This window comes from Leopardus geoffroyi, chromosome C1, assembly GCF_018350155.1.
Source record: "Leopardus geoffroyi isolate Oge1 chromosome C1, O.geoffroyi_Oge1_pat1.0, whole genome shotgun sequence".
Classification (NCBI taxonomy): domain Eukaryota; kingdom Metazoa; phylum Chordata; class Mammalia; order Carnivora; family Felidae; genus Leopardus; species Leopardus geoffroyi.
The window spans coordinates 94,914,505-94,938,366 of record NC_059328.1 but is presented as its reverse complement, the minus strand read 5'-3'; the positions used below and the strand labels follow the sequence as shown (position 1 = coordinate 94,938,366).

At 35.8% G+C, this 23,862-nt stretch overlaps 1 protein-coding gene across 3 annotated transcripts in view; it reads right to left on the bottom strand.

Annotated features, from left to right (window-relative positions):
• Positions 1 to 23,862, bottom strand: part of CEPT1 (choline/ethanolamine phosphotransferase 1) — a 36,936-nt gene continuing 13,074 nt past the window's right edge. For 2 of the 3 annotated variants that reach the window (XM_045478613.1, XM_045478612.1), the window contains exons 4-9: positions 22,734 to 22,875; positions 9,584 to 9,668; positions 2,680 to 2,811; positions 2,053 to 2,211; positions 1,375 to 1,500; positions 1 to 779 (exon numbers count right to left, since the gene is read on the bottom strand). In XM_045478613.1, the coding sequence (XP_045334569.1) occupies positions 660 to 779; positions 1,375 to 1,500; positions 2,053 to 2,211; positions 2,680 to 2,811; positions 9,584 to 9,668; positions 22,734 to 22,875 (764 nt within the window). In that variant the 3' untranslated portion in view covers positions 1 to 659. Of the gene's footprint in view, positions 780 to 1,374; positions 1,501 to 2,052; positions 2,212 to 2,679; positions 2,812 to 9,583; positions 9,669 to 16,480; positions 16,566 to 22,733; positions 22,876 to 23,862 lie in introns of all 3 variants that reach the window. The other variant, XM_045478614.1, reaches the window with a different exon arrangement.

The window sequence follows — 23,862 nt, the reverse complement described above, 5'->3', positions numbered from 1 at the left end:
TGGCTTTCAGGTCATATATTTATTTAAAAAAATAAAATGGATCAACAAAGTTACCACATTATTCTGCATGCTAACAGGAAATCCCAAGCCCATGAGAGATACTATTTCTTGAGCAATAAAAAAAATTACCTCCTCAACAATGTAAAGATAGGAAACCTTTCAATTCAAATTCAAGGTCTTTATCACTAATTCCATTGCACAAGCTAGTAGGATATATCTGTGCCACAAGCTGAGCTCCTTAGTAAAGAAAGCTTGAGAAGAGACTAAACAAGGATGTCACTAAAAGATGATGATTTGTTAAAATTATAAAGCAACCATCTTTTGGCCTGCAAATATTCTACATGAGAAATCTCCACCACTGGGAATCTGCTCCCCAGGACAATTTTATTCTGAATCCAAGATAATTACAAACACATGGCAATTTTTCCTGCATGCTTCCTTGGGCCAAACCCTGTATGACAACATGTACAATTACAGGATGGGATTGAAATTCCCATTCTCACACAGGATAGTTAAGGAGTGTTACCAATAACAAAGAAAAGTTATACAACATTGATTATTATAAATTATATTTGTTCTTATCCACCCCATTCTCCTTAATATGTTCTGATTCTTTCCTGCAGAAAACGTGAGTTTCCTATATGACACCAAGTATGTCATTAGTGATGATTAGAATGAGCTGTCGAGACCTTGATTCTGAAGACATGTATGTGCAGGTGAGATGCAATCTGATTGCAAACACTGACACAGTAGCGGATCAAATCAAAGAAGGAGAAGACCTAGAAAGAAAAGAGAGTGTCAGATTCTCAGGACCTGCTTAGGTGATTCCTAAGCTTCCTAAATAAGGAGTGGCTTCCTTCTTCCCTTCTTTCCAGACATGTCTTCAATTCCATACAATCTAATACTTCAATTTCCTCATGGATTTTTCCTTTACGCTAAGGATCAACAAACTCTTTCTCAGAGACACAGTAAATATTTTAGGCTTTGTGGACCATACTGTCTTTATCTTAGCTGCTCAACTTTTGCCATTATAGCATGAAAGCAGTCACAGACAATACCTTCATGAACGGCCACGGCTGTGTTCCAATAGAACTTTATAAAAACAGGCCTTTGGCCCACAGGATGTAATTTATCAGTTCCTGCTTTACAGTCAGAAATCTGGAATTTTTGAGCCCAGATGTAGGACTAATAAGAATAATGCAAAAAATGGCTCAAAGATGAAGCCACAAAGAACTCTTTACAAAGTCCCATAAATATGGTTTTCTGACATTCCAAATCATTACAGTTATAGTATCTATCTTCCAGGACTGACCCACAGGAACAAGAAAACAAGTGGCTTCCAAATCATGAAACAGGACACAGAACGATACTTACCAGGGCAATCCAAAGTACAATATATTCATCGATAAAGCTGTTAAAATATTGGTCCAGAAACAAAAGTGCTGGGCCTATGAATGCTGTGTCATGCAAATGCATTTCACTCTTAGTCATGTGTGCCACCTGAAAACAAAAGAGAACCCGTGATGCAGGCACTCTCATACTAGAGCAACCGTGAGTCACAGTAAATCATTTTTGTGCTCAAGTTTCAAGTTGTGTTCACAAGTTTCGAGAATTATTTGGCGATACTGAATAAAAAGCTAAACTTCCAAAAAAAAAACCCCAGAAAACTGACAAGAATTATGTGTGAGAGCTATACACCACAGGGACAGACCATGTCAACCAAGCCCCCCCGCCCCCCCGCCCCAGAAGATGCTTTTCATAAACACCCTTAATTCGAGTGTACAGATGGAGACTGAAGAAGGCAGATAAACTAAAGCACCAAATGAAACTGTAGCAGAAAGAAGGGCTGTGGAGGTCCAAGAAGCTTCTGGTAACCTCCAGTTGTAGCTTCACAGAAGAGTGAGAACAGTTCCCATGTTGATGTCCAGGGATCTTGACTGGAGGAGAGCAAACTCTAGAGCTGCTCAGGAAGCTGTGGGATGAAAGCTATGGCCATAAACCCAAAATAAGAGGAATTTTAAACACAAAACAAAGAAAAACTTTAGTGCTTACCACAAGCTTATTAGTGATTTTAGCAGATACAAAACCAAACGTCAGTATATAAAGACAGGGATGCTTTTCAAAAAGCTGAACTGCCGATTTCTTATAGATCATTGCAGCTAATGTAATCACTGATCCAATATGGAGAAAAGGAGAAAGGACACTTGTTCCCTGTGCAGAAAAAAGAGAAGAGAGGTACGAACTGTCAGATACAACATGGATCTGTTGTAAGGCAGATCAACTCACACTTTTAAGAACCTCACGGTGCCTGACAGCGAGCAGTTTCTGTAACCAAATACTGAACAGCTAGTGAAGAAAGCAGCAGTATGGGTTGGTCAGGCACAATCTGAGGATTTTACTTACGCTGTCAGGCTTATTTTACAAAGCGGATCATACTTTTAAAAATACATTTGTGTATAAAGGCATGCATGTGTGTCTGTGTGTACATGCACAAAAAAAATGCACGTAAGCATGTACATGTATGCATGTGTAGAGAAAAGTGAGTTTGGGATATTACTTTTGTTTAAGACTGAGCAGAAAGTCTAAATTAGCAAATGTTTTATACAATTCAAATGGAAAGGCAACTACAAAACCAAGTCCTAGTATAAACAATTGTGGGGAATCTTAAGATGTACTCACTGCTATCGTTGATCCATTTTTTCCAACACCACCTGTGAAGATTACACGGAAGTAATTTGTACAGGAAAATATGGTCCCTGCTACAGTACAAAGTGCAGGAAAAATTTTCATTTGGATATTCAGCACTGGAATCTTTAATGGGTGGAGAGAAAGAGAACAATTAAAATATATACAAATTGAAATAAGAAAATACAACACATGTTTGGTTCATATTCCCATATATCCTCCATATTCCCTCCAGTTTAGCAAATACTTAAATTCATGAACATTTCCCTCTTTCTATTAGAAGCAATATAACAAAGAGACGAGGCTATGTAGAAATTAATCTCATTTCTCACGCCAACCTTTAAAAAAATTACTGATTCAACTTTATTGAATTGTGTCACAAGCTAAGTAAAGTTCACCTAATGTATCCCAGAAGTCTGGCAACAGTGGAACAGGCTGTCTTCTGGACATTTTATAAATGAAGTGTACTTTGCTTGTTTCTTTGTACATTTTTGGACCTCTGCCTTTAAATCTGTACTTTGTTACTAATTGTTATGAGAGACAAAGTGTGGAGCATAAAAGACTAGAAATATCTGCAGCTAGATTAAAAAAGCATGCAAACTAGAGAATGGAAGACAAAAGCTGTACTCAGAGGAGTTCTCAACTCCAAACTGTTAGGATACAAGCAACTAGAAAAAGCAGAGGGCAGCCAAGAAGACATTCATGTGCAGGGCAAAAAGACATCAAGCACCATCCAAGCAGGTACAATTGTGTATCCAAAATTTTAACATGTTAAATTTTCAGAAGAAGCAAATAATATATTTTTATAGCATACTGAAAATACAAAAGCATATTGAAAATGCAGATTAATTTACCTAAAGTGGGGCGGGGGAGAGCGGCTGAGTGCACTGGGATCAAGTATTCAATCTTGCAAGTACAATATCCATCATTTAAAATGAAATACACTTGTGCTAACTTTTTAAAATCATTTAAGATTTTCTTTCTGTTTGCACCTCTCATTTAGCTTTTCTGAAGGCTCATATTTTGTCCAATAGGGGTTGAAAATAAAGCAACATAAAATGATATATTCTATTAACAGAAACAAATGAGTATAAGTACAAAATTCCAGAAGCCCACAGGGTTTAATAGGCAATGAGTTCTTATAATGAAAACATTTTAACTAGGGCTATTTATACTTTTTAGGGCTACCATTTAAAAACCAAATAGGACATGTCACATTTCCTAATTTTCTTTTTTTTTGTATACATAAAACCCAAGTAAAATTGGTAGAGACAACAATCCTAATGTTTAGATACTGTATTTCTTCAAAACTCTGAAGAATTCAGTTTGTTTATACAATTCTATGACCTCTTGCAAAACTGCAGCTCTGAAAAAAAATTGTAATCAACTGTTCAAATTTCAAGTTGTACTGTGGCAGTGTTTAGTTTTCTAAAATGAAATAGGTCAACTTAAAAGTTAAGCCCAGAACTTTACAGAGCATCCTAAATGGTCTTCTTCCTTCCCTAATTCATTTCTAAACCCTACAGCCCAAATTCAACACTTGTTTACAGTGAAGGAGAAAATCCACACCATGGTTGCTTTGAGCTCTAAGATTTTCCTGCTCTGGTTCAGAAAACTAGGGATATTACAATCTTAATCTGATGCACCTGAATTAAATTTAATACCCTGGCTAGTTTTCTTTTTTCCTCCAGAGACAAAGGCCCTGTATGGCAATGGGGGAAATACTATACTCCCTCAGATTTCAAAGGAGACAGGGCATTCATCCATTACAGCGGCATGCCTGTATTAGGGCCAGGGTATCGAGTAAGTGCCAACTCTGGCATAGCAGTCATCTGTGCCACAACTGAACTGAGTATTACCACAACTATAATTAAAATTTGGGGGCGCCTGGGTGGCGCAGTCGGTTAAGCGTCTGACTTCAGCCAGGTCACGATCTCGCGGTCCGTGAGTTCGAGCCCCGCGTTGGGCTCTGGGCTGATGGCTCAGAGCCTGGAGCCTGTTTCCGATTCTGTGTCTCCCTCTCTCTCTGCCCCTCCCCCGTTCATGCTCTGTCTCTCTCTGTCCCAAAAATAAATAAACGTTGAAAAAAAAAAATTAAAAAAAAAAAATTTGGTGAAAATGCGGTAGGTTCATGGAAACTGTTGGCTATTGAAAGAAGAAAGAATAAACTGAAATATTAAAGAAGCCAGGCAATTTAGTAAATGCCTTGAACCACAAAATAAGTAAGCAAGCTACAGACTTAGGAGCAAAGTATCATAAACATTCCTAAGACCCTCTCGGCTTCCATCATATAGGATAGCTATATACACCAAACCCTAAGTTTCTGAGTATAGGATTTTGTTTGCATTGATTTTTTATATTCTCTCTGGAGCCATGCATATTGTAAGTGCTCTATATACACTTGTTGAAGATTAAGATCTTCTCCCTTTCTCTTACCCTCTATGTAGAATTACTGTTATGGGAGAATAAGAAGACATATCTTGCTCCCACATTAAGAAGGAAAAAGAATGTTAGCTACAAGAAAATCTGAGGCAAAGTGAAGGGAGCTGGAAGGAAAGGAATCATAAGCCTTATCAGGCAATCCCTTAAAAATCAGCACCAAATGAACCACTTATAAAAAGCACCAAAAGCGTTGCCATTTTCACCTCCCACCCAAGATCAAGGAAGGTGGACACATTCTGTCTTTTCCCAATCTTTCCCTTTATAGCCTTCTCATCTTGGAACTCGCCCAAGGTAGCTAACATGCATTCACTCTACAAAAATACAAGAAAGCTATACTGAAAACATACCTTTATCAGAGCTCTGGGTCATGGTGTCTGCTCTATAGCCAGGGGCAAACCCTCTGGATTTATGCTATCAAATTATGCATCTAAATAATATCAATCAAATGTAATTCATTTTATTTTAGGTTAGAGATGGAAAAGCAGGTATTAAATCTCAGATTTACAAGATTACAATGGACATGTTCTGATTCAACAGTTTGGATTAATATAGAATATCAGTTACTAAACTGTTAAGACTAGTTTTCTTAGGGGCATAATAAAATGTTCTTATGGGCTTTGTAAATTTCAGCTGAAACACAAAGTGTCATTTTGAGGTTAGATACTACTAACCTTCTTCCAAACAATGTGGCAATGCCTATTTAGAAGTACTTTGAAAAGAAGTGATTTCCATCAAACTTTAATATAACAATAATTACAGCATCTACCAAGTATTTAAAGAAAATCACCATGTCTAAATTATTTAAATCTAAGTACACTTCTTCAGTCTAAGGAATGAGACACAAATAAATTACACTGCATAGTAAGTCTTTATTTAGTTCCGCCAAAGGAATTCTGAAACTTCACCTGTGGTCTCACCACTTGACTTAAATGGATTCCAGAAAGTATCTATCTCATGGTTTCCTACACATTTAATCAACTATTACATTTAAAAGAATCAAACATCAGGGGGTGCCTGGGTGGCTCAGTCTGTTAAACTCTCGATCTTGGCTCAGGTCATGATCTCACGGTTCCTGAGTTCGAGCCTGCATGGGGCTCTGCACTGACAGCGTGGAGCCTGCTTGGAATTCTCTCTCCCTCTCTCTCTGCCCATACCCCACTCGTGCTCTCTCTCTTTTCTCTCTCAAAATACATAAAAACAAACTTAAAAAAGAAAAAAAAAGAATGAAACAGCAGTGAAAGTAACCATGAGGGGACTGCATGTGGGTCCCTTTCAAGTGAGGATAATTCTCCTTAAAACAAAAACAAACAAAGAAAAAAACAGTGATAGGATAAAAGATAGTTTCAAGACATTCCAAAAGAATATATTCTTCTGGGAAAAGCAATACAGAAAAATTAACAATATGGATTTTTGTTTTGTTCCTTGCAATGTGTAAACCCATGCACAGACTTTTGTGCATGAAAACAATTTTTCCTTAAAAAAAAAGAAAAGAAAAAAACCACAAACAACCCAAACCAACAGAACTAATTACAAACTTTGGTAAAAACCCACCTCTCCGAAGAAAAAAAAAAAAAGCAAAAAACCAGCAAGAAATGGGTAATCCATAAGCTGCAGATATAAATCACTTATCTTTGCAAAACAGCTGATATTCTGAAATCAGCTTTATAAAAGCAATTGTATATATTTTTTTAAAGCCATAGATTTGCTTCCTAACTATCAATGAAAGCCTTTTAATGAGGATTTGGAAAGCAGCGTCCATTTCGTGCCTTCAACTTCAAGAGAGATGAAAATTTGACGCTCCAAACGGGTACATTTTCTCCATTTTGGCACACAAATTATTACATGTAATCTTTCCTAAACTAACATAATGCAATTTGAAACAGTATATTCAGCATTGAACCCATAGGTCCAAATAAAAAGAAAAAAAGAAATATAGTGGTCTGAGGTCAATTATGGGACTCTCTACTGGGAATTGCTCAAAGAACACAGAATATTTCTTTTAGCCTCCAAATATCACCAGAGAGGTCAGGCCCTTCCCTTTTACTTTAATGACGGTAACAGCAGGGCCACTAACAAAGGCCTGGGATCTGCATCTCTCCCACAACCTGGCTCACTCCTACTGGAGTTAGATTGTTGGGCCTGGGGATTTTACTTCAGTCTTGGATCTGAGAGTTCCTACAGTTACTTTTTAAAACATATAATAAAAGAGGATGATTATATTATCTTAATTATCTATAAAGATAGGGCAAACTATTCGATCCTTTTAAAAGAAAAAAAAAAAAAAACAAACCAACAGCCATCACTTCTGTTAAGTTCATGTATATAAATCCTAGTGAAAAAGGTAACAAGGATACCTGAAGCAAATTCACCACCAGGCACCACTTAAAAAATATACGCATACAGCCTATAACTTCATTTGCAATAATGCCTTATGTATTTCCATACTGATAAGGATAATATGGTTTATATACCTGACGCTGACTTGTTTTGCAACGATCAAGCCAGAAATCACAATTTTTGGTAACTGGTATGATGAAACTGTATAGGTAATTTATATACATTTAAGATATTCAAAATAATTTTGGAGAAGGGGAGACTTTGGTATAAAACACAAAGTCTAAGAACATAACATAGTCAAGAGACACAAAAAATTTAAGTCAACATACAATTGACCCTTGAACACCACGAGGGTTAGGAGTGCCTACCCACCCAGCCCCGTGCAGTTGAAACTCTGCATATAATTTCTGATTCCCTCAAAACTGAGCTATTGTTGACCAGAAGGCTTACTGATAAGACAGTTGATTATCACAGATTTTGTATATGTATTATATACTATACACTTACAGGAAAGGATGCTAGACAAAAGAAAATGATATTAAGAAAATCATAAGGAACAGAAAACACATTTATGGCACTGCACTGTATTTATAAAAAAAAGTGTATAGTTAAGGGACCCTTGCTTTAACAAACCTGTGTAGTCCAGGGGTCAACTGTATATGTAACATATATTTATTTTATTTATTATATTTATTTATATATTTTATTATATTTATTTATATATTTTATATATATTTATATATGCTTAACTTGCTGGAAAACAAAAATAATAAAATTCTCTCCCTATATCTATGTATCTCTCTGTATACCTATATCTGAATCTATGAAGCTCAGATTTCACTAAAATATATCTTAGATTTCACTAAAGACCCTATCAGCTTTTGAGACTTGTGTGTAGGAAAGATGTGAATTTGAATGATATTACATACATGACTAGATAGCTTCAGAATTTTCCTGGCAGACTATGGATTATTTTTATTCCTTTATCTCCTCCCTCCTCACAACCCTATCCTCCTGACAAAAGGTATTGAACAATTTCTGGTAATGAATACTCAGGGAAGTATGTCAATTACACCTCCTCAAATATCTGATTGACCCTCATAAAGTGAATTAGGTATGCGAAAGATCTCGTTCCATAAATTTCCCATATACCTTAAAATTAATCTGATTTTTAAGAATTATGTTTGTTTAGGAGTAGTAAATCCTTTGGTGAAATCACACCAAATGAATGGCAAATTCTGAAAGCGTGGTGGTAGTGATCAGCAGTAAACTGGACCAGGCAGCACAAACAACTGTGACTCAGATCTGGAAGAAGATCTGGCAATTGTAAGAGCAGCTTTCACTGAGGGCTTATTACTTGATACACACGGTTCTAAGTGCTTTATACGTACTACTCATTTAACAAAAAAGAATAACCCTATGAAATAGGTATTATTACTGTTCTCATTTTACAGAGGAGGCAATTAAGCCACCGAGAGCTGAGTAACAGATGACGTTCACACAATACGCAGAGGAGCCCGACTGAACTCAGGCAGTCTGGTTCCTAAGCCTGTGCTCTTGGCTTGCATATTATACCTTTCATGTACCCTGTTTTGACGTTTTGTGAAAAAAAAGAAGGTGTGTTTATAGTTCAGGTTGAAAATCAAGGTCCTGGCTTGTTAAAACCATTCTATGGCACCGATTTCAATAAGCATTTATTCTGTTTTAGGGCTAGTTTATTTGCTACCCCAAATTTGTTATTCAGCTTTAAGCATATGATAGAAAAACTAGTAGACTCCTATAGCTCAGAAAGAAAAAAAGTCTGATTTGATCTAGTCATTGGTTAACCGGCTATAGTATCCGCTGTCTCCTCAGATGTAAAATGAGATGACGAATAATAATTCAGATGGCCTTCCAAAACAATAGTCCTGGAATGGACCTCAAGTTCCACCTGACTCCAAGCAGTAAAATTCACCACGACCCAAAGAGAAGTTTGTGTCCTACCATTGCTGTGGCTTTTCATTTTCAGAAAGAGTAAAATAGTTTTACATATCACTCTTTAACTGGATTATCCTATATTAGAAAACACAAGCAAAAGACAACATGCATTACATGGGATACACAATGTGAACAAAGTTACCATAGATTGCCAAAAAGGTGGTCCTCCAATCACTGCCAGCAAATGCATGATTATTATGAAGATTTGCACTTCAGTCACATCAATTCTGATTAGGTACAAAAAGCCAAAAAAGCAGAATTACTCAAAACAATTTCAAGTTAATTACTTGCGAGCTTAGCAGCATTCCTCTATCATGCACAATAGAAAAAAATCTCAAATATTGAGGAAAGGGGAGAAGGAGGTGTCAAAAATTTGTTATGAGCAAAATCAAATAAAATCCAGAGGCTTTTAATTTAATTTGATGAATTTCACAGAGCAATAAAAACCCCTCCTTTCCATAGGAAATTTCTGACTCACTGAAGTTGGGCTGAAACTACAGCTTAACCTTTCCCACCAAAAAAAGGAAAAAAAGAAAAAAGGAGCAGGGGCAGGGCATGTGTGTATTAAATTTCGAGTGTCAAGCAGAGGGGACTGCATTACACTGCTATAGAATATGAAATCTTGAAACCAGGGCTTTGTAGTACCAAATAGAGGAAATGGTGAGTTTTTACTAAAGTAACGTAAATCACTCAGATCTTATAAAACTTACTGCCCTTTAGTTATATTCACTTAATGCCTTCCATAGTAGGGGTGTGAAAAAAAAATTTCACCCAGCTCTCAAATTCTTACACTTATTAGGTGAACTACCCTAAGATTTCTGGAAAGAAGAACTGAAAAGCAGCCAAGAATTAGTTTGAGGTTGCTGAAAATGATCTTACAGTCAAGAAAAGACAAACCTGGTACAAAAACAGGGCAGTAGAAATTAGAAGTCTGAAAGTCTGAAAAAAAGAATATGGACAAAAAGATTGAGGAGCAAAGCACAAACTGACATTCTTTTCCTTCTACAGACCAGCACTTTACATAATCTTGAGATTATCATTCCAGATTATTGGATCCAAAATTAAAATTCTCACAATTTATCCTACAGATATACTTGCACAAAGTGTTTGTACAAGATTATTTATTACAGCATTCTTTATAACAGCAAAGCCCTCAATGAGGGAACAGTTATAGAAATTCGAGTACTTCCATACAATGGAGTATCTGGTAGCTTTGAAAAAAGAGTGGGTTGCTCCCTACAAAGTGATATGGAAAAATATCAAAGATATATTAGGTGAAAAGAAATGTTGCAGAATGTATAAGTGCTATTGTGTGTGTGTGTGTGTGTGTGTGTGTGTGTGTAAAAAAGAAGAAAAATAATATTCTCTATTTTTGTCAGTAATTACATAACAAATTTCTGGAAGGATACATTGTAAACTAAGAACAGTGGTACCTACTAGAGAGGACAGTGTGGGGATGGACCGCTGGGAGAGGAGGATGGGAAGGAGACCATACACTGCATACGTTTTTTTATAATGTTAGTTTTAAACAAAGTGAATAACTTATATTAAGGTAAATTTTTAAAAAAATTAGTCTAAGAAAAACAGATACCAACAACAGCAAGGGGATTCAATTCCCAGAGCAGAATGGAGTCCCCATTTCTGAAACTGACACTTAAAACATATAATGTGAGCTAGATATGCAAGTTTCCATGCCCAACATAAATAACTAAGTTGATACCAGTCTCTCACAACTAAAAAAAATGAGCTTTGTTTGCTCCAGATTTTTTTTTTGAACAGAAGCTTATTAAGTTGTAAACATATAGTGATGTAGTCATCTTTACATACACATTTATTGGGGAAAAAATGGACCGAATTAGGCTAAAAAGAATCTGTAGAGCTGACCTGATGAATGGTGTTGCCAATAAGGGGAATTACACTCAGTAGCAGATTCAGGAGACTAAGCAGGTGTCAAAGATGATCGAGTCTGTCTTGGGTGGAGGAGGGTAGACATCTTACAACATTTTGCTGGATATATGAAGTAGCCTTTTGGGAGGGGAAGGGCCAGAAGTATAGAATTACAAAATAAAAATGGAGGGAACCTCATGCAATTAATCTTTGTACCCTGGATGAATGTAAAAGAGAATGGGGAACATGAAAGATCTTTATAAAGCTCAGACTGGGATTCCTAGGGAAAGTTTCATGGATTTGCCTGTTTAAAAATTTTAGAAGACAGAATTTCCTAAACCATGCAGATACTGTCATTGTATTTAGATCCACGATGCCTTAATGTTAGGAGGGAAAGCCAGGGAAAACTTACCAGTTATAGGTAGTTAAGAGTTTTTTTTCCTGTTTGCTTATTTGATTTAGAGGAATACTCAGTACTCCCGGATGAGACCCTCCTGCACTGAATCATGGCCTATCCCCACTCCTGGAGGTGTGGCTCTAAGCTTGACTGTCAATGAAGAAGGGTGCAGTAAGAGGCCATCCCTAGAGATAAGAACTAAGGGAACTAAGAGGGACAGGTGGCAGAAGTGATTAACAATGAACAAAACAGTCAATGAATCTACTTAGACAAGAGTTGCTTATATGGCAGTCCATTTTCCTACCTTTCCACTAAGAAGTCTCCTAGTGGATGAATTTATGGTAATATAAATTCATCATTTACTACTTTTGGCTGAGGAGGAAAGACAGTTATCCAGAAAGGAGAATGTTATGGAAAGGCAGGAATGTGGCATTTCTGAAGTCACTTTCTTATTATTCATTTCAAAATAATAATATGGGTGGGAAATTCCCAAATGTTGGGACTACTACTCAAAAACCAAAAAAGCATCCTCCAAAACTACACTAAAAATAAGCCCTTCAAGATACAAAGAATATGTGGTAAAGGAGCATCCAAAACACCAGAGTGATTTTTTTTTTTTTTTTTAAGACATATGGGAAAACAAATCTCTTATCTACAGCATTAGATTTCCACAGCCTAAAAGTTTCAGAGGGGGGAAATTAGATGAGAATGCACTTAATTTTCTGTAACCATGAAGGTATTTAAATATTCTGACTTGTTTGGCTTTAAATAATTTCCTGTTTCTATTTTAGTATAGGTTGTCAAAGTACAGAAAGAACTTACCCAATTGCTATGTATAATCTCTTCAAATGACAACAAGCCAGCCATAAACAACATTCTAATGGCTGTCACGGAAGAAAAATGCAAAGAAGCAAACCAGCTGTGGAGACTAAGCTCCCCCATTCTTTTGATGGGGAGGCTGTAAGTGTGGCAGTCAAAATAACTGAATATTTGAAATAAATCCCCTGGGCCCATCACTCCTAGCAACATCTTAATGGTCTACTGACTAAGAGGTAAAGAGATCATGGTATCTTAAATGAATAGGAGTAATTTTAACTTCTAAACAGGGAACAGAAAATCTCTCTAGCTGGGAGTGAGGAACTCCGAGGGTCTCTATCACAACAGAAAGGCAGCCTAGGTCAGTTATTACATCAGAATTAGAGGTTTAAAAAGTGATTAAGGGGTGTAACAACCTCAAACTTCCTAAGTTAACTGACTATGAATAAAATTCCTATTTTAAGTTTCATTTTCATTGTTCAGTTTTGAGAGAGATACTTAACAAATGCATCTGATTTGAATTCCAACAAGACTCAGGAGTAATGGGAATGTGAAGGGATTTAAATGACATTCTGTGAAAGCTGGTAAGCATGTTAATCATCTTTTCCCTAAAATTTTTATGTCTTTCCACTCACTCTAATACGAGTTAATCTATTTTTCTTATATGTGTCACATATGCATTCAAAGATATATTTGCAGTTAATGTATAAAAGCAATGTTGTTGTTGTTAAACTCTACACAGCAAATGTAATTGTATTATAATTTGGGTTGGCTGTTGGCTTGGTTAAGAGAATATGCACTAGGGCTAAATTCAAGTGTCAAAGAAACCCAGATTTGTACAATTTGACTTGTGAGCTATTTATTATTTAAAAAGAAGAATTTTGTTTAAAAAGACATCCACTGAGGGTGTCTGGAATCCTATTCAAAGATTAGATTGTTATTAATTACAGATTTGCACTCACTTGTCAATGGATCTGAAGTTGTAGGGAACTTCTGCATGACCAGAACATTTATTATACCAGAAAAATCATAGGTGGGGTGAAGTCTTGGTAGACTGCAACCAAGACTGGCCTAGAAACTGACCATACTGCCTTCCAATATTACTTTCTACCCTTGATAATGGACAATCTGGGCATGGCAAGCTTAATGTTAGGTAATATTAACCAGACAGCTGAATGGTAACTATGATATTTTAAAACCAAGTGGTACAGGGCACCTGGGTGTTTCAGTCAGTTAAGCATCTGACTCTTAATTTCAGCTCAGGTGATAATCTCACAGTCGTGGGATTGATCCCTGATTTGGGCTCTGTGCGGACAGCATGGAGCCTGCTTGGGATTCTCTCTCTCCCCTCTTCCTTTGCCCCTTCCTGTTGGCACATACACACACACTCTCAAAAAGTGTTACATACAGAGAAAGTCTAAGCATCTATTTTTGAGATAAGCTGAATTATGTAAAACCATATTTATTATCTACCACATGAAGGACTAAATGGATCTTTAGATTATCTGAGAAGACTAAAAAACACCACCTGCAACAACAACCCATCCAGTGATTTTCGAGTAAGAAGAAAAATAGCCAAAGGCTAGAATATAAGTCCTCTAAAAGGAGCTAAAGCTTAGGTCTCACAATTCAGGGGACAGCCTACCCTTATCACCCTTGGAAACAGAAGAATTAGGAGAGTCCTCTCACCTCATTTAGTAATAATCGTGATGAAGTTAAATGAAGGGATCATGGACCTATTCTTCCTCTCAAACTAGCACAATCAATTCTGGAAGAAATCTAGCAACTTCTGGGAGTTACTAACACAGGTCTTAAAATCAATAAAAATAATAGTGGTAACAAACACTTATATGCCAGTCACTAAAGCTAGCACATTACATTTTGATACTCAATCTTCACAACTATCTAGGAGGTAGGAACTATTGCCACCATTTTATAGATGAGGAAAGTCAGATAGGTTAATGGACTTTTCCAAGGTTACCGAGATAATAGATGGCAGTGCCTTGAAAGAAAATGGAAGTGTTGTACCTACGTGGTGCTAAAACTCTGATTTTTAGTTTACTAATCAACTGGAGTAAACATCTGTGCTAAGTTTTTACCTTGTTATCACTAAGGTGTCCATGTATGATGTTTCTTGTATTCTAACACAACTTTCTGTAAAATGGTAATAGCATTCCAAGTTTAGATGCTAATAAATTAAATTAATTGGAAACAAATTATAATGAACTCTTTCTTAAGCTTATTTTCCCCCTGAACTCTGAAAAAATGGAAAAAGAAAAACCCACAAACATCTGACAGTCTCATTGCAATGATCAAACCAGTTAAAGCAACAAATATTAAAAGTAAAAAAAGTCTCTGCAAGTTAGCAACTGGTAAAAGAACAGATTTGCATTAGTTTCTAGAAACATTTTAATAGGAAAGGTTCTATAAATACAGGTACTTTTTTTATCAGGCACAAACAAGGTGAAAGTAATATAGTCAATATCCTGACTATTAATTTCACTAAGAACACTGGGAGAAAAGACCTTTGGTGAGTACAATTAAAAATAGTAAATGAGCTATCAAAAATTGTCTACCTAGACAACTGCAGTGAGCATAAAGTTTTAGGTCTTTGGAAAAAGAACCAGAAGATGGGTTATGGGTAGAGGGGGACTAAAAATGACACATTCTGAACTATGCACATTATTCTACCCCAGGAAAATAGACCCCACAAATAATTCTGCAAGTATATTGTAAATTCAAATGAAAAAATGGCTTTTGTTTTGATTCTAAATCATGTCTATAGTACTTTTCAGTATTCTCCAAAGTCTAAGCTTCTTTTGAAAAAAAGATGTAAACTATCCCTCACTATTAATCTGTCCCCAAAGATGTCTCTACTGCCACTGAATAAATGGATTTACAATGCTGCAAGATACCTTTCACAAAGAACTCTGCTACCAGACTTACTCTATCACATTATTGAAACATTTTGGAGCATGAGGATTCAATATAGGAAACCTAATGCAGCCCCATATTGCTAGAACAATATGTTAGGTGTCCATATGAACAGTCCCCAAACACTCCATGAACTGCAAAATAAATGGAATTTAAGCTCTACTTTGCTTGTGAATAAACCTTTCACACTAAAGTGTGAAAGTTTCTGGACTATTCTACTGGGAAACTCTTTCCTAATAAATATTTTTGAACTTTTAAAAGTCATAAAGTCTAAATTATAATTTTAACATGAGAGAAAAAAAGATGTATTATTTACTCAGCATTAAGGAAATATGTATTTACTAAAAACAAACCAAACCTGAAAAAGGATGTTATTCAACAGATGGCTATAGTAACATGAAAAGCAAAGGATACTTAGTTTTAAAAGCACAATAAGAGAAGAAAACAGTAAACAATACAAATAGGAATAGCTTCTAGCATTAATTTTTTTAAAAACTAAGATCGTTGAAAACAGAAACAGAAGAATCGGTATTAGATTGCTTAAAGAATATTCTAAAGGAGTTAAGGGAATAAACAGAATCTTTCCTACATTACTATTAAGCATCTTCTCAACTTGCTTATCTAAAGGGAAACTCTGCTTGCTTTATTCTGTTTTCAAAATATAAATTAAAAAAAAAATCTAGTTAATGGTGGAAAGGTATTTGTTTTAAAAATATTACAAAGAGCAAAAATGATATTAGGTACAGTAGGGTAAGTGAGAGAGATAATTGTTTCTAGCATCAAATCACCAGGAATATTATTTTCAAAAAATTTTAATAGGGTGGATTTTTATTGCCCTATATATATTAAAATTATTTGTTTTCTAATAACCTGTTTGTCTGTGAAATACCACCAGAAGACTTTTTATTTTTTTTGTATTTTAATTACTCTGTGCATGACAAAGGTGCTGTCTTTATTGAGTTCACGCCACTGTTCATTGGACAGCATGAATATTCTAGCAGTTACCGTGAAGTTCCAGAACCAAGGTCCCAGGGTTCCTGTGAGAAGCTGGCATATTATAATTATGATCTGGGACTCTGTAACATCGAATCTATGCATAAGGAAACAAACATTTCAAAATAACTTTACTCAGAGCTTTTGCCAAAGAGCCCTACAGGTAGCAAAAACATTTAAAAAGTAGCATTACCCTTATAAAGACATCTAAAGATTCAATAACAATTTATACAATACTATTACTAACCTTATGCAAACATGTATATTTCTTACCCAAACCAAAATAGTAGAAAAGTGTAAAGATTCAAACTATAACATACTGAATACATGACTTGTAAATAGGCAGCTGGAAACACTAGAACTAAAAATGCAGTTAATTCTTAGTTACCCAAGTAGTGAACACTACTTGCCAAATAATCACATTAGCTGTGACATAGGTCCTTTCTCTGCGAGAACCTATCCAGACTTCTCTGTCGAGAGGAGTGCTTCCAGAAGCCCCAGTGTACAGTTATCTAAGTGTTTGAAAAACCACTAATCATCTCATACCCCTTCACTGCCCCACATCTCATCATGCTCCTGCTTCTGCTATTCAGTAAAAAAATGCACACGTATGTGAAAAGGGCAAGGGGGAAACTATGACTTCTTTGGATATGGTCAGAACAAAATAAAACTGGTCAGCTCCTTGTCCCATTTCCTGATAATTTCTAGTCTAAAATCTTATCCTTCTTCCTCTTTCTCTTCCCTTAATTCCATACCAGCATTATAACTCTCTACTATATTGGATTAGTTTATTAGTGGTAAAAATAAGTAACATGTCTAATGTGATCACTAAAGGATGTTGGCAAAAGGAGTGGCAGTGTAGAACAGACTTCAAATCAAAGCCATGTAATCAAAATTAAGAACCTAGGAATGCTAAATGTGATGGAAACAGGTCTACGATTTTACCCGATGATCTTAAAGTCCAAACTGCAATCTAGGCTTTACATTAATATAAACAGTTGTTTTAAGATCTTATCTCTAACAATTTGATAAAATTAAAATAGGCACAGTCCAAATGAATGACTTACTAACAAAAATACACAGGGAAACTAGAAACTGAAAGGAAAATCTTTGACAGTTATTAGTTCAGATGGTAAGTCTTAAACTTCTAAAGGTATGAATATCCTATATGGGCATTTAACAGGGAGCTTCCTAATTCTTAATCCACAAAAAGTGGATTATACATTAGCAGTTTATAACATTAACAGTTTTTAATTACTATGATATCTGCAAATACTTATACTTTAGAGATTTCTTGGGTAAGAATTGAACTGGATTTGCCAGACTACCAGAATACATAGCCTATTAACTTTTTTCATTTAACTAGAAAAGAAAAAGTCAGAAGTTATGTATTTACATAGTTTTAGCTAATGTAAGTATGGAAAAATGAATTGAAAAGTGTACTAAATACTCTACGTGCTATAATTATAAATAGTAAGTACACTGAAAATAGCATCTGTAAAATTAATAGGCTCATAGAAGGAACCTTAGATACCATCAAATCCAAAACTCTGACTTACAAATTAGGAAATGAAAGTTCTGGGCCTTGCTCAAGCTGATACACAGACAATAGTCTGGAGGTAACACTTGAGGCAAGATATACTGATCTAGTTCAATTTATTATAATTTCTTTCTTTTTTTGACTTGTGAAAAGTTTTGTTATTGTTTTTTTTTTTTTTTTTTTGCTGAAATGATAATTTAAGAGTTCTACCTTTCACAGTGTGGAGGATTTCTTTAAGGCCAGTATTTTGCATAAATAGTTTTATTAGAGATTGTCCAGAATTTCTAAGCATTTGATTTATAAAAAATGATTCTAGGGGCGCCTGGGTGGCGCAGTCGGTTAAGCGTCCGACTTCAGCCAGGTCACGATCTCGCAGTCCGTCAGTTCGAGCCCCGCGTCGGGCTCTGGGCGGATGGCTCAGAGCCTGGAGCCTGTTTCCAATTCTGTGTCTCCCTCTCTCTCTGCCCCTCCCCCGTTCATGCTCTCTCTCTGTCCCAAAAATAAATAAACGTTGGAAAAAAAAATTAAAAAAAAAAAAAATGATTCTACATATACATCTACAAATTATATATTTTAAAATATCTAGATATACACGGTTTAAGCCTTAAGAGAGGAAATGTGAACTCTTCCATTTAGTATAACCCATAAACATTTTAAAGTATATTTTACAAATGTTTACAAATGAACTTCGATTCATAATTCTTATCTTCTTCGGCCGACCCAATTCTTCTGTGAAGTTCTAGCCTCTGAGTCCACTTCCCTCCCCAGTTTTTCAAATCCAAGTTAGTAAAAATCCTAACAGGCTAAGTTGGGTCTAGAAGGGTCCCAGTGAGCAGTACTCATCTCTATCAGACCTCTACTTGCTTGGTCCAGAAACACTGTCAAAACAGGGGTCTGTCTAGATGTGACAGGTACTAATATTCTCTGTACAAGGCAGCTTTCAGTTGTGATCAGAGCAAAATGCTGGAAGATTTAGTCATACTATCAGAGATGATGTATCCAAAACACATTGACTTTCTCATAATATCTGACTTTGAATGGAAATTACTTAGTTAAAAATGAATTAACTATGGTGCCTATTTTTGGTCAAGATATGAGCAAATTTAATAATAACTAAAATTAGTGACACTAGGCGATTAAGAAAAACAAATCAATATCTCTTATTTGACAAATATGCTATATGGTTATTAAACACACAACAACCTAAATTGATTATATATAAAAAAGAAATCCTCATGATTTTTTTTCATTTGTGCGTAACCACCAAAATAAAACAATTAAAATAAAAATATTTTAAAACAAAATTCCTAAGGTGCCTAAGGGCCGCTTTCATGTTTCTCCAAAAAGGAGTAAGAAAAGTAAGGGATTTAAAAAAATTTCTTTAGTCAGGGATGCCTGGGTGACTCAGTAGGCTAAGCGTCGACTTTGGCTCAGGTCATGATCTCATGGTTCCTAAGTTCAGGCCCTGCATCAGGCTCTGTGCTGACAGCTCAGAGCCTGGAGCTTACTTTAGAATCTGTGTCTCCCTCTCTATCTGCCCCTCTCTCTCCCCTCAAGCTCTGTCGGTCTCTCTCTCAAAAAAATAAATAGTAAAAAAAAGTATTTTTAGTCAAATTACACTTGAAAGGTTATCTTATTCTTTTCTAATTAAACAAAATTTAGACTTTCTCCTCCACACATATAAACTTTACTTCAATATTCAACCTATTATACATCAGCCTATTCTACCTGCTCTTGAAAAGAATGTGAAATCTTAAATGGCATTTTTAAAACTTCTTTAGGGATATCTCTATTATTCCATATGTTCCCATTACATTGGAAAAATATCTCCTTAAATGTGAGTACTCGCAGCACATTTCTTTGACTATTGAGATCTGCTTTTACTTAAAAAAAAAAAAAAAAAAAAAATAGCGTTGCCTTAATATGAATGCAGGATTTCAGAAAATTGTATTTTCCAAATCAAAACCAATCCCTTGTAATACTAATATGTAATTTAAATTGAGATATTAAATTTAAATTGGCTCCAATATTTGTGTATCTAGTTTCACACCATTACAAAGAAGCACTATAGTCTCAGTGGGACAGTGTCTTCCCACCTAGTTCCTCTGCCTGTTACCCTAAACATTGTTCCTGCATTTTCATCAGTCTAGCTCCGTAGATCCATCTCTCTCTTTTCTCCCCCAAGTATCTTCAATCTCTTCTCTAGCCAATTTCTTCTGTGTAAATTCAAAACCCTCCTTCCCTTGCACCTATGTTCTTTCTTCTAACAGATGCCTTGCTTCTTCCCATCGCAGCCACACATTCTGTACATCACCTGTACCACATGCTTATTTAGTCCCTTCACTTCCCATCCCCTACAATCTGGCTTCTACCCTTCCACTACAGAAAACTACTCCGGATGGCCTCAGATCGCCAAATTTAGTGTACAATTTTCTGTCCTCATTTTGAGTCTTGGCAGCATTCAGCGTTGTTCTCTTTTGAAATCTCTGGCTTTTCATTCTGGTATGCCTCCTTCTCTGGCTGTTCAATAATTTTCATAGGCTTCTTTCTAAGCTTGCTTTCTAAGTTTTCTAAGCTATTTTCATTCTATCTGGATGCCTAAAATCCCTCACATACATGTGCTGATAGAACTCGCCCTTTCACCTAGGTTCTTCTGCAGATAGAGATTAGGTCCTACAGTTTCTACCTCTTCAGCCTCTCTCCAGACTATGACTTTCTCTCTGATAGCACTGTCATCACACTAGTTCAGGTGTGAGCATTCCTCATGTTAATTATGTTGATGACTCCGACAGGACCTCCTTACCTCTGTACTAGCCCATGCCAATTCACCCTCCGAATGCTGCCAGACTGCTCTTTCCAATTGTCCTTTTGTCATTTTCCTGGTTTCGGTTTTGCAAAGGCTCCCCACAGATTCAGGAAAAAAGCTCATATTTCTTGGCAGGACATAGAAATCCCCTGATTTTCTGGATCTTCTCCAGCCTTATCTCCTGCCACTCCCCTACAGGCATCTTTGGTCTAACAATATGGAACTGCTCACAGTTCTCTAAGTGCATATTTTATCAAAGGAATACACCACAAGGGACATTCTAAGACTGGCAAATTGAGAGCTGTGCTAACAAATCGCTCCTAAAAACACTGTTTACTCTTCCCCTACTTCCATGGTTCACTCCCTCTCCTTCCTTCAGTTCCCATACTACATGGTTGGTGCTGCTTTACTTGAAAGGGAAAGAGAATTTATTAGGGCTGATGATAAATAAACTTTCAAAATAAGGGCTTGCAAGTTAACTATGAGATAATAACCACTGAAACAAACTATGTCAAATCCAGATATTACAAGTTCTGCTATTTTTGAAAACAGTCACATCACTAAAAATTAAAACTGAATTAGGGCAAACCAAGTGATCTTGGAAGTCCATTATATTTTGTGGTTTTACCAATGCAGAGTAATACTATGAAAACTTGAGATATAGGCTATAAAAACAATTTGAAAAAAACATCTGCACACAGTATTTTCAATTACTGTTTTTTTTTTTTTTGTATCAGAAATCTACAATATTTCCTGAGCACTGATCATCTTTAAACTGATGAACGCACAAGCATACGAGTTTTAATTGGACATGCATGTCTACTATTGTCACCTTAAGATGGGCCTTAACCATGTCTTCTAACCCCTTTATTATAAAATTCTTCCAGGACATGTCTTTTAGTTAACATCCAAAATAATAATTATTGTTACTGTCATAAGTTAAGAACATCTTAAGTTCTGTTTAAATAAGTTTAGCAAAAACAATTTGAACTGAATTTGTAAGGAACAGCTGGATTTCTGTGCATTTGGCTCTTACAAGAGCTAGAAAACTAAGTTCATTAGGGATCTAAAATTTAAATATCCATTAATGATTCATCTGAAAGAGACTAGGTTAAGATGTTCTCCTATCATTTGCAATCAGAGATTTTATTTGGATATTTCATGAAGTATTCAAAGTCTTTTCTCAAGTTCTTTCTCTTTTACTTCGACACCATGAAAAAAATAAGACTAACTCGAGCCGTGTAAATCGGATCTGTGGCAATTAAACACCAGTTGGTGAATTTCACCCTTTACCTTGTTCCAAGATGAGTTTACTCATTAATATTTATGAAAAAGTACTGATCAACAGGTAGGAACTATACGTTTTGGAGTCTGAAAGGAGTTTGTATTTCATTTTTTAAATTCTTGGGCATTTGTTGGTGGTAGTAACCTATATGGTGTGTTTATGTCAACTGAATTATTAAGAGCTTAGATTTTTATAGACTCACAAATAATATGGAAAGAATAAAATCTAATTAAGCTATGATATTGAGAGATGAGAGTTGCTCTCTGCTCTCATAAACTATCTAATCTTTCCTGAAAATGCATTTTCGTATGTCAAAATAAAACATGGAGTTAAGGTAAATACAGGAAAAATACAGTGAATTTATCTGAGGAAAAGACAAGTGGGTATGAGTGAGGAGGGGCCACTGCTTTTCATTATTATTTTAAAAATATTGGTTGGGAGGTCCTAATATTTCCTTCTAAACAGTGTGATGGACGGACAGAGACCATTAGGCAGCTACAAAAATGAGAGTTTTAAACTTCTATTTGCTAAACTAATTTAGTGCTTTGATCAATTCCTAATACTGAGATATGTAAAAGCAACATTCTCCATATCTGAAAGAGAAAACAAAAAATCACTGTTAAGTGTTACTTACATTCCAAATCGCAATGTTCCAGAAACATATGTTTGCCAGTGTGCACAATAGAACATGAATGTTCCAGCAAAACAACAAAAAAACATCCAATCAGGGTTTGTCCCCAGCTGCACTGCAATACAAGTTCCAAGAACCACAAAAACTGCAAAAGAAAGATCACGATAATAACTGAACAATCTCAATAACCAACATTAACTGAGCTGGAAATGCTTTTAGATGAAGCAAAAAAAAAGCAAAAAAAAAAAAAAAAAGACGTGCTATGAATGTACAATCTTGTCTCAGGTACCTATGGTTCCAGGAAAGCAGGATATAATCTTTTACATTATCTTTCACCCCATAATTTCACTTCCATTTTTCACTATACCACTCAGTGGAACCAAAGGTCTTGAAAGCAACTAAAATACTTGAGCATTTTTTGGAGTATCCTCCCAGTTTAGTGATAGTGATGAACAGTAAAAAATTACAGGACAGAGTAAAAAGAAAGACTTCCCCTGTGCCTCAGTTACCTCATTTGTAACATGATAATAAAAACCAGACAAAATAAATCAATATTGTAAAGGATTTCAAACAGTGCCTGAAACATATTAGACATTGCATTAAGTGATTATTGGCGGAGGAAGAAACACTAAAGACCTACATAATTCACAAAAGGACTGATTGTTTTTTACATCCATAGCTATCTTTTCATATGTAGCAGATATAATTATGGGTGACTTATACAGAAAAACATGTCCTATAAAAGTTTGGAACTCAAAGTACACCACAAAAAAGATTACCACTTAAAAGAAAAAATAGGGGGGTGCCTGGGTGGCTCAATTTGTTGAGTGTCCTACTCTCATTTTCGGCTCAGGTCATGATCTCTCAGTTATGAGATTGAGCCCCACATGGGGCTTCATGCTGAGTGTAGAGCCTGCTTGTGATTCTCTTTCCCTCTCTCTCTGCCCCTTCCCCTTTGGTACACACGCATGCAAGCTCTCCCTCAAAATAAATAAACAGTTAAAAAAAAAAAAATAGGATACACTTGATTAAATTAGGTGCCCGTTAAGCCTTTGTATTCAGTAGAAGTCTTGAGTGTTTCTTGAGTCCTTTGAATTATGAGTGCTTAGCTATTCATTCTCCTCTACTTAGG